The sequence below is a fragment of the Pipistrellus hanaki genome (genome assembly GCF_964339955.1).
Source record: "Pipistrellus hanaki genome assembly, chromosome: 14".
NCBI lineage: Eukaryota > Metazoa > Chordata > Mammalia > Chiroptera > Vespertilionidae > Pipistrellus > Pipistrellus hanaki.
This window is the reverse complement of record NC_140516.1, coordinates 18,339,188-18,355,419: the sequence shown is the minus strand read 5'-3', so window position 1 is coordinate 18,355,419 and position 16,232 is coordinate 18,339,188. Positions and strand designations below refer to the sequence as shown.

Sequence of the window (16,232 nt, the reverse complement as noted above, 5' to 3'; positions counted from 1 at the left end):
GCAACCCAGGCATGTGCCCTTGACCATAATCAAACCCGAGATACTTCGGTCCCCAGGCTGAGACACTATCCACTGAGCCAAGCCGGCCAGGACTTAAGAAAACATCTTGCACCCACTTTTAAATCCCGCGTTTGATCCTGTTTCCCTACCTATCCCATCCCCGCAGGTTTTCTTCCTGTGGGCTCTGAGGTTGAAGTGGCTTTGGTGGGTGTGGTGAGGTCAGGATCCACTGGCTTTGCTACCAGTAGGGTTGCTTCTTGCCCTGGTTAAATGTTTTGAGGTTGGAGGGTGAAGGAGGGGCCGTTTAAAATGGAAAAAACAATGCATGTTGGAATTCCCATCCCAACCTCTAGAAAGCATGCTTTTGTGGCAAATGGAAAGGCTGGGGATCAGGGGCGATGACATACAGGCCTCAGTGCCCTCCCCGTGTCTGGTGGTGGGAATCTGTTCCGAATCCAACTGCAAGTGGGAAACCCATCTTGGGCCGCGCAGCCAGGGAGGCCCGCCTGCCAACCCCCAAATGCGCCGCCGAAAGGTTTTGGCCCCGGGAGGGTGGAATGAAGGCTGTCTGTCTTCCCAAGACCCGGCAGCTGTCAAGGCGGCCGTGCCGGGGCTGTCACCGGCCTCGCCGCTGAATCTTGGCAGTGACCTTGAGACTTGCCGGCTCTGGGCGGCAGCTGTCCTGGTTCTTGCTCTTTCGCCACTGTTGCATGGCCAGAGCTAAACTCTCCTGGCTCTGCCATGCACAGGGCCTGGCAAGTTCCAGCTTTGGTGCCGGCTCCCCCAGCACCCACCACCCGCTGGGCATGGGGGCAGCTCAGGTGTGTGCGTGGTGGTGGCGCCCTGTTCCTCCTCTGGCTCCGGGTCTCAATCCCTGGGAGGTGGGATTTCCCTGTCCATCAGCCTGGTCTGCCGGGTAGCTTGGGGGGGTGGGGGGTTGGGGGGGAGGGGATGCTTAGTGACAGTTGAGGGAGAGATTTCTGTGGGGAAATGAAGGTCACTGCCATGTCCAGAGCAAGAGATACATCTTTTCTCTCCAGCCACACAGAATGGCAAGTGTATTTTGACACCCCCCCCCCTCCCTTCCTGGTCCTCATCCTGTCCTTTTCCTTGTCCGTGGCTTTATTATTATTATTATTATTATTATTATTATTATTTTAAATCTGTCGTTGTCATCGGACGCTTATTGACAGAAGTCGGACCGCTGTGTCCGGGCAGGGCGCCCGCTGCAGAGAGGTGTGGCTCCGGGGGAAGGAGGCACACACGCAGCCCGGCAGCTGAGCCGCCCCTGTCCTCACATGACCTCCCGCCTCCAATATCGCCAATATTTCGCCTTTGCCTTATAAAGTAAAAATGCACAATACCTTCCAGGGCCTCCGCAAGCCCAGATGCATGCACACACACACACACACACACACACACACACACACACACACACACACACACCCCAGCGCCGCTATGTCTCCTGTATGTTGGAGGCAGGGCTGCGCCGCGTCCCCTCCGCCCCCTCCCCAGCGCCCGGGCGCGCAGACCTGCCCTCGGAGCCACCCAGGGGTTAGCGATCGGGGAGGCATCATCGATCGGAAGGATGGGATGGCGGGGCCCCGGGGCCCCGGTGGGCATCGCCGGCGCCGCCGGAGCCTCCTGTGACTTCTCGGCGGCCAGATCCTCCTCCTCCGCAGCAAACTCCATGTCGCAGCTTGGGGCTGCCTGTGTCCCGCGGTGAGAGCGAGCGGAGCCGCACAGGAGATCCTTTGTCTGGGAAGGCTGGGCAGGCGAGACCGCTGCTTGGGAGAGGAGCGGCGGCGGAGCCCTGCCCTGCCATTGGCTGCCCTCTCCGTGGGGCTGTTTTTGCAGAAGGCATGCCCAGCACGGCTACAGTGCTGGCAGGCCGGGGCCGCCCCGAAGCACCATGATAATCACACCAAAAAGCAGTGTGCAGGGCTGTTCCCCTGTGGAGGCTGCCTCTGCAGAAGCGGGCAAGATGGCTACCTCGTGGGCTTCGCCGTGAAGAATGCAGAGGCTAATTAAGACAGGCTTTCCGGGGGAGAAAGGGTATTTCCCGACTTCGTCTCTCTGCAAGGCTGCTTTTTTTTTTTTTTTTTTTTTTTTTTTTGGCCAGTGACTTTTAAGTATATGCATTTTTCCATCAGCTCTTGAGCTGCTGCTTAGCAAACATGTTGATGCTTTGACATGGTCTAAGGAGTTTGATAGAGCAATAGTCAAAATCATTTTTTTGGGGGGGGGGATGGGGGTGGGAGGTATTTTTTTTTGTTGTTCTTAAATGGAAGCTCATTTTGCAATTTGATTTTTTTTTTATTATTAATTTTTTTTTAGGTTATAAAGGAAAACAAGAGGCCCAAGAGGGAAAAGAAGCCCAAAGTTTTAAAGGTAACCAGCTATTGATTCAATCATATCAGTTTTTCCATTTCATCTAGTATTTTTCTGTCCCTGAGGGGTAAATCTGGAGTACAGGGGATGTGAATGTTCCCAGATTTTTCAGTAAATGGATTTTCACTCAAGGAAAGGGTTTTCTCTCTCTCCTTTTTTTTTTGATGTGTGCTGCATAATGTGCATATTAGCATCCTTTATTGTCAACTCCACACCAATCTGCAGAAGGAAAAGTTTATATGCAAAGTGTGCTGAATAAAATGTTTCCCTTTGTAGCTGCCTTTGTAGCATCTGCATTTGTGGTGTTTCACCAGAGTGTCAACTTAAGCTCCTGAGGAGAAAGACACTCTTTCAAGTTGACAGTTATGATCCATTATGATTTTAATAGACTTTCCATTAGACACTGTTTTAAAGCGTATGATTTTCCTTTCCAAAGGAAAAGATCCTTAGAGATTTTTTAGTTCAACCGAAAAATGTGTAAGCCATTGAGATCTTACAGCCAAATGATCCTCGCTTAATCCTAAATCATCATGCCATCATCTTTAATTTTGACATTCATAGAGCTGTAGGAATATGCATGTTTTCTTTATTTTCAGTCGTTTACCTGATGAGTCTAGAGCCGTCACTTAATCCGATAGAAGCTAGTAATTCCTGTTATGAGCTTTGTACAGTGTGGAAAAGGGTTAACTTAAAAGCATAAGGCACTGCTAAAAGTTGGAGGCTGGCTTTAGTCTAGCAAGTGAGTGCTAAAGGTTTCACTTCCAGTGGTGTGTTGCTATGATAAATGTAAGCAACCTGAGCAAGCAACCTTTTCGACTCAAGAAGACATTAGGCAATAAGACTGCTGGTCTGTAAGATTGTATTGTGCACCTGTAATGTGAAGTGCCTTAACCTTGTCATAGCTTTTCTTTTGCAAACGAAGTTTTAGCATTCAAAGAGGAACAGCATGTTGAATTGTGAATGTGGCAAATTTTTATTGCCCCCGTTGTTTCCCGGTGTGCAGCTTGAAAATGTGGTGGGCACGGAGAACCAAACCTTGCATTGCTCTCTAATTTTGTCTGATCACCTCGAGTTTCTGTTTTCTGTGTGTACACAACATTGCCATTTTTCATCAACCAACGCGCATTGATTTAATATTTACCGTACAGTCATCAGTGTGCCAGGCATGATAAGGGAATGGAATTGCCTGGCACAGATTCTTGTTTGGCCTGGACAAATAGAATACTGGTTATTTCCAAAGTGAATTAAACCCTCTTCTGTGTGTGTGTGTGTCTTCGTATGCGTTTTTTTCTTCTTCTTCCCCCTGCATATTGATCCACCCGCCCCCAACTATATCAGTATATAATCAAAAGTCCTACTTGGGTGTTTTGTCTTTTTTTCTTTTCTTTTAATAGAGACATTATTTTATTAGATTTTTTGCAGAGAGGAAGAGAGAGGGATAGAGAGTTAGAAACATCGATGAGTTAGAAACATCGATGAGAGAGAATCATCGATCAGCCGCCTCCTGCACACCCCCTACTGGGGATGTGCCCGCAACCAAGGTACATGCCCTTGACCGGAATCGAACCCGGGACCTTTCAGTCCTCAGACCGATGCTCTATCCACTGAGCCAAACCCGTTTCGGCGGTTGTTTTGTCTTGATATCTTCAAGGGAGAAATAGTTTTAGTCCTATTGTTAATAAATGGCTTGGAAATTTGTGGGAGGAAGTAAAAGGAAAAACTATATGGACAAACTAATCTAGACTAAGCTTGGTAGCTTAAATCACCCATCTTTGCGAGGACGCGGAATCGGGCCATGGTAGTACTACTTAATTCTGTGTTTGTTTTGTCGGTGTGTGGGTGTGCTGTGACCTGAAATAAATTTCAGAATAATAAATACACGGTGTGTTGCTTTTTTTGAATAATGGCAGTGGACTCTGACTTGTTAAAAAAAAAGCGGTTGAAATTCATGTGCCAGAACAGAACTGAATTCTCTCTCACTTTCCTCCATAGTTATCACTTATTGTACAAGAGTCGGGGGATGCCCTGAAATGGGGGGAAATATTTTTCTAATGTTGGCATTTTAAAATATTTTATCTCTATTCTGTGGACACATTTTAAAAAAAATTTTTAAAGAAAGCTTTCTCTGCTTTATAGAAGAAAAATTTGCTATTTTCGCTTGGTTGTGTAAAATACAGTTAGAGCAAATGTAGAATATTATAAAACCCTGAAGGAGATGTTAGCCAAACGAATTCCACATTTTGGGGAGGAGAGAGGGGGGAGAGTACAGCCTTCAGTTTAAGTTTGTCCGGACACAGACTTCATAACCAGCTGGCTGTACCCAGGAGAGCAATGACAGGACCTACAGGTCACAACTGGTCTCCTTTCTAACTCTCTCTTTGCCTTTGGCCTTGTGCCAGGGATCTAGTCTGCTTCCTCTGACTCTGGCCTCTTGGGTTTTCAAATATCTTGGGTCCTTTGTTTTTGGTGTTTTTGTTTTTAGGGTAGATGCTGTAGGTTACCCTGACTAACTTTCATCCTCATCATCTGTGAAGAAGTGGTTGGGTAATAAAGATTCTGATTAAGGAAACTGGGTATAGAATTGAAGCTCTCACTGATAAACACAGACTAGTTGTGGGCTCACATTTCTTGGTGTGTCTCACACCTCATCTTTGAACAATCTATATCTGTGACCTATATTCGTTCTACTGTAACTCAAAACTGTAAATTATAGACATTGATCCCAAATTCCTGACGAGAGAGACCCTTCTCCTCTCGCTGTAACGACAGTTTCTGGGAATCAAGGCAGGGATGGAGGGGGTGGCAGGCCAGCACAGACTCACGCCCCTCCCCATGCTATGGGACCAGCTTCCTGCCCAAGGCCCATCAGTGATCACAGGGGTGTTTTCATATGTAATCTGCGGCTTCTTAGCTGTGCTACAATGCATTCCATGACTCCTGAGTAAAGTAAAGGTGTGAAATAATTTCAGGCCTTGGTTCTTGAAATTTGACTTGTGAGTGGCATCATCTGGAACTTCCCTTGGTCAAAACATTTATGTAACAATAATCTTTGCTTTGTGTATTGGGGGTAGAAGGATATAATCCCTCAGAGAACGTCCATTTTGGGGTAATATCACTTTGGTTAGGTTGTCAGTCTTTACCCCCCCTCCCCCCCAAAGAAATTGGGGGTATGGAGGGTAACTTAATAAAGGAGTTGTTTGCACAAGGTGTGGGCAGGCTTATGGATAAAATAAGGTTCTAATGACAGCAGAGAGCCATTGCCACGCCTGGGCCTGCAGGGGCGGGAGGGGTTGGGCGCAGGGAGAAGGGTTGCAGGTGAACACAGCCAGCGGAGGTTCTGCGGTGGGCCTTGGGTAAAGGACCTTCCTGCACAGAGAAAGCTGTAGCGTGGAGGGAGTGGAGATAAATCCCGCCAGTTCCCTGTTGCTTTCTGTGGTTGCTCCGCCTCAGAAGTGAAAAGCAGAGGGAGCGCACTGATGGAGTACATCCTGGTCAGCCTTCCCCGGCTTGTAAGGACCAGGCGGACACACGGCATATGCAGCATCGCTGGTGACCAGAGGGCAGCCTGGGAGGGTCAGAAATACGTAGTACTAGACCCATGCGTACGTTACAGGGGGCCGTGGGAGACATCTGTAACACTGTCAACAACAAAATGAACTTCTAAAAGCTTTTTAAAAAGAAGGTAACATCAGGCAAGGCTGGGGGAAGTATATAGAACTCTATTATTTTTTTTCAATTTAACTATATAGAACTATATGCCCAAACCGGTTTGGCTCAGTGGTAGAGTGTCGGTCTGCGGATTGAAAGGTCCCAGGTTCGGTTCCGGTCAAGGGCATGTACCTTGGTTGCGGGCACATCCCTGGTAGGGGGTGTGCAAGAGGCAGCTGGTCGATGTTTCTCTCTCATCGACGTTTCTAACTCTCTATCCCTCTCTTCTCCTCTCTGTAAAAAATCAATAAAATATATTTTTAAAAAAAAGATTTTTTTTAACTATATAGAACTATATACTTTAATTTTTCAATTAAAATGTATGGAACTCTTATATTTTCAATTAAACTATAAATCTAAAGTCATTTCTAAATAAATGTGAGCATCCCTGAGAGAGTACCCTATTGGTACATTCTGTAATTAGATGCCCTTTTGAGGCTGGTAAGGGACATTTTCTAGCGATTTGATTATAAAATACCTTCTAAGTAGTATTTGGAGTCTGAGTGAACACATGTGAAGCAATATCAGTGGTAGGAAACCAGGACGCAGACACAGATGATTTAGAAAAGATGAAAACGAGGTGATCTGCCCGCCAGCTTCTGCTCTTCGTTTTCTTCCTTCCTTAATGGTGGTGATGAAGGAGAGCAGGTGATGTGGAGTGATGGGGAGTGGGGAACATATAAGATGTATATTTCACTTAGTGCAAACACTGGCATATTACATATATATTTGTTAATCTTCACTCGAAGATATTAACTGTTGGGCCCCATCGGTCCGGGTCATGCTTACATACCTTGAAATATGTTTTTAAAAGGAAAATCAAATCATATATTAATCAGTTTCATACATCATCCTGATTTGCATGACGTAGTGACATTCAAAATATTTAGTATTACTACATTGCACAATCAATGCTTAATAAATCTTCTTTCCTGAACACCATTCTTATTAACATTCTTAAATATTTTAGTACAGACGAAATGCTGGGGCAACAATAGTCTCTGCCTTCAAGGAGACTAAATGGTGCTGAGGAAAGGCGGGCCAATAAGAAAATTAAAGACAAATGGATAAATTGCAAGTTGTGGTAGGAAACCAAGAAAACTGCTGAGAGAAGGAAAACACCGTCGAGGGACAGTTACTTGATATCTTTGAGAACTATTCCCTTCCTTTATAAAGCAGCACAGACTCTTGCTGCCTTAAAAGTATCAAATTCACTATACTTGAGCTATCTTATTTATTTTAAAAACCCATTAAACTGTAACATAATGGAAGATAACAGTTACTGAAGGCTTTTCTCTGCACACTTAGCTAAATTTTTGTTTCAGTTAGTAAAACAAATCATTGGGGGAAATGATACACTTTTATTTTTTAATTTTTTATTTATTTTTATATTTTATTGATTTTTGTACAGAGAGGAAGGGTGAGAGATAGTTAGAAACATTGATGAGAGAGAGTCATCGATCAGCTGCCTCTTGCATACCCCTACTGGGGATATGCCTGCAACCAAGGTACATGCCCTTGACCGGAATCGAACCCGGGACCCTTCAGTCCCCAAGCCGATGCTCTAACCATTGAGCCAAACCGGTCTCGGCGATACACTTTTCTTAACTGTGGTTATAATGTAACATTCCACGACTTAGAGCAACATGTTGCAAGTTTAAGTGATAGGCCATTGTTGAGGAAATAAAACATGCCATTTTGATAGAGTCCTCCATGGTCCTAGGCAGTGGATCTCATACTTCTGAATATAACGGACAAGGGTGGAGGGGGACAGGGATGATTGAGAGTCTGTGGTGAGAGTATCTATAACAGGATTCCAGCTTCCTGTATACAAATGGGAAGAAAGTAATCTCAATACAGGATGCTCACATACATTTAATAATTTAGACTTATGTTTCAACACATGGTCCTTATTTTCCTCATTATGTCTTACGCTGGCATAAGCTGTCAAAGCCGTGTGTTCACCCATCAGTGTTTATTCACACAGTCAGAGTCACACATGCGGCTTCTGGTTTGCATATGGGGAAATAGAAGGCTAGCATTTTTGCCCAGAGATGATCAGACTGGTTTCAGGGCTGGGCTGTCACTAATCCAGCTCACACACAGTCAAATCATTCATTTATCATCGGAGCATGTGCATTTCCAGTGACTCAAGACTCCGCTCGGTAATTTCTAGGAATGTTCCCAACCAGAGAGAATCGGAGTGAATGAAAGCCAAGTGGGGTGAATGGGCTTGAGGGAAATTTCACTGAGGCCACAGAAAAAGTCTGCTGGATTCTTTCTAGCACAGAAAAGGACATAACGTCTTGCATCTTGAGTGCTCATGCTCAACTGATAATTGTACGCTGGATTCGTACTTTTTTCTGTGATCTATCTTCCTTATGGCATCACTCTTCATATTCTGACAAAACCTTACTAGCCTCTTAATTCATTTTTGGATTTATAATCCATTTGATAAATTTTTTTAAATTTCCAACATATGTCATAGAAATAATGTTTTTAAAGATTTGATGGCAAGATTTAGCTACCCATGCAAGAGAATTAAGATTACAGTCTCTTCTTTAAAACTGTTCTGATGCTTTATGTGGGGTTTGTTTGCATTTTTATATTTTTTAAGTTTATCTTTATTGTTGAAAGTATTATAGATGTCCCCCTCTTTCCCCCATGGCCACCCCCATCTCCCTCCTGTCTGTCCCCCTGATGCTTTGTAACTTTAAATAATATCTTCTTTAGTCCTTTGTGAACTCGAAATAGGTATTTCTTTCTGTATGTGACAAATTTTAAGGGAACAGATGCTATAATTTTATCAACTACCAGAGGCCCAATGCATGAAATTTTTGCAAGAGTAGACCTTCCTCTTTCTCCCCGGCCCACCCCTACCGGCCTGCCCCTACCATCTTCCCTCCGGCACCCGGCTCCCGGCTCCCGTTGCAGCCCTGGCTTCGTTCAGAGGTCCTCTGGAAGGACGTCCAGTCTAATTAGCATATCACACTTTTATTATTATAGATATTTAAAATTTAGTGATGTCATATGAATTTGATTAAGGTATAGGTTCTTATGATTCTAAGGAATTAGATGTTAAACTTATTTTGGAAACTTAGTTTTAGTTCTTTTATTTAAGTATTACGTTGTGTGAGTGTTTAATTTTAAACATAGTATACACACATAAGATCATGGAATTGTTATGGAGTTAAATGAATTTAATACATGTAAAGTGCTAGGACAGTAATTTCTTAATCAGTTGAAATTAATCAATTCAAACATTTATTATATCTTTGAATACAATAATAATATTGTATTCAAATTATATAATATTATAATATTCAATTATAATATTATGTGAATCTTTTAGAAATGTGTATTTTCTTAACAGTATATTCATTAAAGATTAGTACATCATAAATGTTAAAAAAAAAAAAATGATGGTTAGCTCTAACTGGTTTGGCTCAGTGGATAGAGCATCAGCCTACGGACTGAAGGGTCACGGGTTCAATTCCGATCAAGGGCATGTACCTTGGTTGTGGGCCATCCCCAGTGGGGGGTGTGCAGGAGGCAGTTGACCAATGTCTCTTATTGATGTTTCTAACTCTCCCTCTTCCTTCCTTTGTAAAAAAAAAATCAATAAAATATATATATTTTAAAAAAATGATGGTTAGTTTGAATTCTAGGACTCGGCTTAAAACATAAAGGTAAACTGAGATGAACACATTTGAAATGATACAAGTTACAGTGATGTTTTATACCTTAAATATGATTTCTTCCCGATAACATCACATAACAGTGCTTACTAAATTATTAACAAAATTATCTTAAGTATCTGAAGCTGTTTTCTTTTTTTTTTTCTGTCTTAGAAATGTTTTGGCCCTGGCTGGTAGCTAAGTTGGTTAAGAGCATTGTCTTCATACACCAAGGTTGTGGGTTTGACCCCTAGTCATCGCACATTTAAGTAAGAACCAATGAATGCATAAATAAGTGGAAAAACAAATTGGTGTTTGCTCTCTCTATATAAAATATAAAATAAAATAAAAAATAAATTTTTTTTTAAATTGATTTCAGAGAGGAAAGGAGAGGGAAAGAGAGACAGATGGAAACATCAATGATGAGAGAGAATCATTAATTGGCTGCACCCCCCCTCTCCCCCCACCCCCCACTGGGGATTGAGCTGGCAACCTGGGCATGTACCCTTGATCAGAATCAAACCCAGGATCCTTCAGTCCCCAGGCTGATCCTTGATTCCACTGAGTCAAACTAGCTAGGACTTACTGAACACTTTAATATATATATTATATTAATGATTTCAGAGAGGAAGGAAGAGGGAGAGATAGAAACATCAGTGATGACAGAATCATTGATCAGCTGCCTCCTGCAAGCCTGCCCCCCCCCCCCCCCCCCCCCGACCCTTGGGGATCAAGCTTGCAACTTGGGCATATGTCCTTGACTGGAATTGAACCCGGACCCTTCAGTCCTCAGGCTGACATTACACATTACGGTCAAGGGCACATCTCTGGGTTTTGGGCTTGATTCTCAGTAGGGGGCGTGCAGGAGGTGGCTGGTCAGTGATTTTCTCTCATCATTAATGTTTCTCTCTCTCTCTCTCTCCTTTCTTCTCTGAAATCAATACAAATATATATTAAAAATCTTTTTATTGTTTTTTTCAGATTGAAAGGAAGAGATAGAGAGAGAAGCATCAAAGATGAGACTCATTGATCAGCCACCTCCTGCACATCCCCTAGTGGGGATTGAGATCATAGCCTGGGCATGTGATTCCACCGGGATCTAACCTGGTTCATAGGTCCATGCTCAACCACTGAGCCAAAGTAGTGGGCTGTTTTCATTATGCTTTTAACTAGATTATAAACCTTTTCAGTTTAAAAGAGCATTTAACTTTGTGTCCTGCGTAGTGTCTTCATGTAATATCTTGTGCCTATAAATCAATAAATGTCAATTTAGCCCTCGCTGGTTTGGTTCAGTGGATAGAGCGTTGGCCTGCAAACTGAAAGGTCTTGGGTTCGATTTTGGTCAAGGGCACATGTCCAGTTGTGGGCTCTAACTCCAGTAGGGGGGGCTATGCTGGAGGCTGGCAATCAATGATTCTTTCTTTTTTTAAAATTTATTTATTTATTTATTTATTTAAAATTAATTATGGTCTCACATAATTGTCCTTATTCCCCCATTTTCATCCCAAACCCCTCCCTAGATACGCCCCCCCCCCCCCAAATGATTCTTTCTTAGTCACTCATGTTTCTCTCTCTCTCTTTCCTATCTAAAATCAATAAAAAATATATTAAAAAATCATTTGATTTGAAGATCAAGAAATCTGGCTAATAGCTCTGGCTAGTTTGTCCCAGTGGATAAAGCATCAACCCTCGCTCAGGGGCTAGAGCATGCATGGACCCTTGGAATGTAGGGTCTCGGGTTCTGCTCTGGTCAAGGGCACATACCTTGGTTGCAAGCTCCATCCTTGGCCTTAGTCTGTTTCTGAGAGGCAACCAATCAATGTGTCTCAAATGGATGTCTCTCTCTCTTTCTCTCGCGCTCTCTCTCCCTCTCCCTCTCTCTCAAAAATACCAATGGAAAAATATCCTGGGGTGAGGATTAAAACAAACAAAACAAACAAACAAACAAATAAATCTGGGTAACAGTAAAATTCAGGATTGAGTCAGATTCCACATTTTGCTGTTGAGGTGTTTGTTGGAGACTGCCCAATACATCATAGATTGGATTCTAAGTTCAAATTTGGAGATTAGCAGATTAAAAAAAATAAATGTAGTTGAGTAGACTCAGAAATTAAATTGATCTGCTGCATCTAGAGCAGTTGGTTGCAGGGAAATGGAAGACAACAGGATGCCTTAATTATTAGCTCACTGAAATAAAGAAATGAAAAATGAAGCAGTGGTATTTATAGAGCCATGGGGAAACACAAAAGTATTGCTGGCTTGAAGTAAGGGTTCTGATGAACATTATAAAAATCTGAGGCTATTTGATTAAAATGATTTGAATCTATTTCAAATGTTAATTTCATCATTCCAACCATGAAATAGAGATTACGCCCTCACTCAATGAATGGATGGTGTGAAATAGCTAGCTGCTATTCATGAGAAATTTAATTCAGCTGTCGAGGGTTTATTTAAAGCTTCTGATATTTGATCACTTCACTAAAACAACTGAGGGATTTTGGAAAGGTGAGCTAGTTACCTGGGACACTTTTCCTGAGAAAATTTTCATTATGACACATGCTACGGTTATGTAACGCCTGGCAGGGCCTTGTCAGTTTGACTCAATAGATTGAGCTTCAGCCTGTGAATTGAAGGGTCCCAGGTTTGAATCCTGGTCAGGACACGTGCCCAGGTTGCAGGCTCAGTCCCAGTAGGGATCATGCAGGAGGCAGCCCATCAATGATTCTCATCAATGGTGTTTCTATCTCTCTCCCTCTCCTTCTCTGAAATCAATAAAAACATATTAAAAATAAAAATAAAAACAAAACCTGGCAGGCTAACTTCTGCTCAATATAATGTCTAGTGAAAGTTTAACTTAAAAATGAAAATTAATATCTGAAGATTAATTTATGTACTGCTGAAAGTAAAAAAAATATATATATATAAACAATGTTTTCCTATTTTGACTTTTCAGCCAGAAAATGAAGCCAAATTAATTGGTCAAGCAGTATAATATGCTAAACTCTGAAATGAGAAAATATCTAATCTTTCTACTTATTTTTGGCAACTTCATTAAAGATTTTTAAAATATCAACATAATTTTAAACATCAGAAAATCTGTATAAGAATAGTACAGAGTATTCTCATACTTCATTCACCCACTTTACCTAAATGTTAACATTTTATCTTGGTCATCTGTCTCTCCACATAGATTTTGCCCTCAAATATATTTTATTGATTTTTTTCCAGAGAGGAAGGGAGAAGAATAGAGAGTTAGAAACATCGACGAGAGAGAATCATTGATTAGCTGCCTCTTACCCCCCACTGGGGATGTGCCCGCAACCAAGGTACATGCCCTTGACCAGAATCAAACCTGGGACCCTTCAGTCTGCAGGCCGACGCTCTATCCACTGAGCCAAACCTGTTTTGGCCTCCTGAATTCTTTAAGTTTCAGACATGGTGTCTCTTTATCCTTTAATATTAAAGTGTGTATTTTTTACAAGCAAGAACCTCTTTTATATAACTGTAGTATAATGATCAGGGAATTAAGATTGATAACAATATTATTGCTATGCAATCTATTGATCAGATTTTACCAATTGTCCTTAATAATAAGTTTCTTAATTTGACTATTCAGTGGCTGCTTATCCTTTTTTGTGTGTGCTTATCCATTTTTAAGGAGAAGCCACAGAAACAAGTTTGTGTCCTTAAGGAATCATATCTAGAGATACATTATGCTCCTGTGTCCCATTAATACGGTTTTAACATTGATCTCTTCATTAAGGTAGTATCTGTCAAGTTTCTCCAATACTAAATTATGTTTTCATATAGAGATTAACTATCTTTTGTCAAGATATTTTATATAAGTTCTGCTTCTCATTGATGTTCAGTATCCATTTATGATTCTTGCCTGAATGAAATATTAGGACGGACCCCATTTTAACATAAAATTTCTGTTTTGTATTTGGTTACCTTTAAGGCACCTTGATTTTCTTTGGGGCCGAAAAATGGCATGTCTTCAATTTTATATTTAGATTAAATGCATGAAACTTATAAGTAATAATGAACAAATACTGTGGCTCTATTTAATGTCCTCAAAGACAATACAGTGAAATGGTTACTTTTGGCTTAGAAAATGTGGTAAAATGTGGGTATACTTGGGATGTTGAAAAAAAAAAAAGCATATAATTATGATGATGAGGCTTACTGGGCATAGAATTCCAAGGGAATGTGACAAGACTTCATTCCTTCTTTATCTCACCTTTTCTGGCTTTAGTCTTCCACACAATCTATCCACTGAGCCAAACCGGTTTCTGCTGTGTATATTCTTTAGAGAGTCCGTATAGATTACAAGGTAGCATTCATGTTGATGCATATGTCCGTTAATGTTTTTATTTCTGAGTAGTGTTCCATTGTAAGAATATACCATACTTTTGTTTATCCATTTTCTCATTGAGACACGGGAACGGTTTCCAGTTTTTGGCTATTAGGAATGAAGCTGCTATGAACATTCTTTTTCAAATTTTTATTGATTTCAGAGAGAAGATGGCGGAGAGAGAGAAAGAGAGAGAGAGAGAGAGAGAGAGAGAGAGAGAGAGAGAGAGAGAGAGAGAAAGTGAGACATCAATGATGAGAGTCATTGATTGGCTGCCTCCTTCACATCCCACAACCTGGCCTTTTGGCTGACAGAATTCACCTGTGACCTCCTGGTTCATAGGTGGATGATGCTCCACCATAGCCATGTTGGCTGGGCATGAACATTCCTATATATATATTTAATGTCCATATTTTCATTTCTTTTGGGTAAGTAGGAGTTAAATTTCGGAGTCATGAAGCAGATGTATGTTGAATACTTTGAGTCTGACACCTTTCTCAAGTTGAATGTACCATTTTATACTTTCAATGTAATTATGAAAATTTCTGTTGCTTCACCGCTTCAGCATTTGGTTTGGCAATGTTTTCGTTGTCATTCTCGTGCTAGCTACATCCTTAACCATCGTATGGCTTTATAATAGCTTTATAATAACTGAGTTAGAAACGTTGATGAGAGAGAAATATCGACTAGCTGCCTCCTGCACACCCCCCATTGGGGATGTGCCCGCAAGCAAGGTACATGCCATTGACCGGAACCGAACCCGGGACCTTTCAGTCCGCAGGCCGACGCTCTACCCACTGAGCCAAACCGGTTTCGGCTTATAATTTATTTTTGATTAATATTATATATATGATATAAAGATAGCAACATCATACATTATGGTGACATTTTTGGAACAAGAGAATTGTCCAGGAGAGTTAATTGGCTTCTAGTTTTTCATCATCCTATATAATAATCCTATATAATAAAAGCGTAATATGAAAATCGACCAACTTGTGCAATGACCGTTCGCCATGACGCCCACTGACTACCAGCGGGAAGATGCTCAATGCAGGAGCTGGGCTTGCCAGCGGTGGTTTCGGGTATGGGAGCCTCTGTGGAAGGAGCCGCAAGCCAGGCTCACGGTTGGCAGCTCGTGGCTCATAGCAGGTGGCTGGCGGCTGGTGGCTGGCGGCTGGCGAGTGCAGCTGCGGTGGCCAGAGCCTCTCCCACCTCCACTGCAGGTGGGCAGGAAGGAGCGAGGGATCTGCGAGAGGGCACAGGCCACGCTGAGGGACATCCCTCCCTCCCCTCCAGATCACGAATCTCGTGCACCGGGCCTCTAGTTAGAATTACTAATTAGGTAAACATACTCTGGGGAACACCTTTATTGAAAGATGTTATGTAGTCTACGCATGTCATGTAATATTGAACCTGCACTAACAGCATGAAAGAAGTTAAAAGTGAGGTGGGGTGGGTGATTTTTTTCTTCCTTTTTTATGCTAAGGGTTTGGGAATTTTAGTAGTTGCATACAGTAAATAGAACTTATCTTGCAACGTTATCATTTGCATTTAATCTTTGAATTAATGAATGACAGAATTTAGGAGGAATTGAATTTCAAGACGTTTAACGGTAGGTGGGTGGGAAGGGATTAACCAAAGAATTTATATGCGTCACCCATGGACACACCATTGTGTGGTGAGGGCCTGGGGCATGGGGTGGTGGGGAGGGGGAGATGGGAAAAGGGGGTGGTGGTGGTGGGGTTGGTAAGGGTACGGGCTAGAAGGGATCAAAGGAGAAAATTAGGTTACATCTGTAGTACTTTCAACGATAAGGAAAAAGATGTTTGCTTGGCCAGCATGGCTCAGTGGTTGAGCGTAAACCTAAGAAATGGATCTAGTTTGATTCCAGGTGCTCGAATTGCCTACTTGATTCCCAAGCAGGAGGCAGCCAATCAATGATTCTCATGTTTGATATTTCTATTTCTCTGTCCCTCTCTCTTCCTCTCTGAAATCAATAAAAAATCTATTTTTAAAAAGAAAGAGATGTGTAATAATAATGTACAAACTTGGTCTGGATAGAGTTCACATTTGTAATTAAGATAGCTGATATCCCATAATAC

General features: G+C 42.1%; 1 protein-coding gene across 1 annotated transcript in view; it reads left to right on the top strand.

Moving 5' to 3' along the window:
- The window catches only part of TET1 (tet methylcytosine dioxygenase 1), a 104,970-nt gene that overhangs the window by 25,380 nt on the left and 63,358 nt on the right, over positions 1-16,232 (top strand). The window contains exon 2 of the mRNA XM_084904238.1: positions 2,338-2,391. Within this exon, the coding sequence (XP_084760364.1) occupies positions 2,338-2,391 (54 nt within the window). The remainder of the gene's footprint in view (positions 1-2,337; positions 2,392-16,232) is intronic.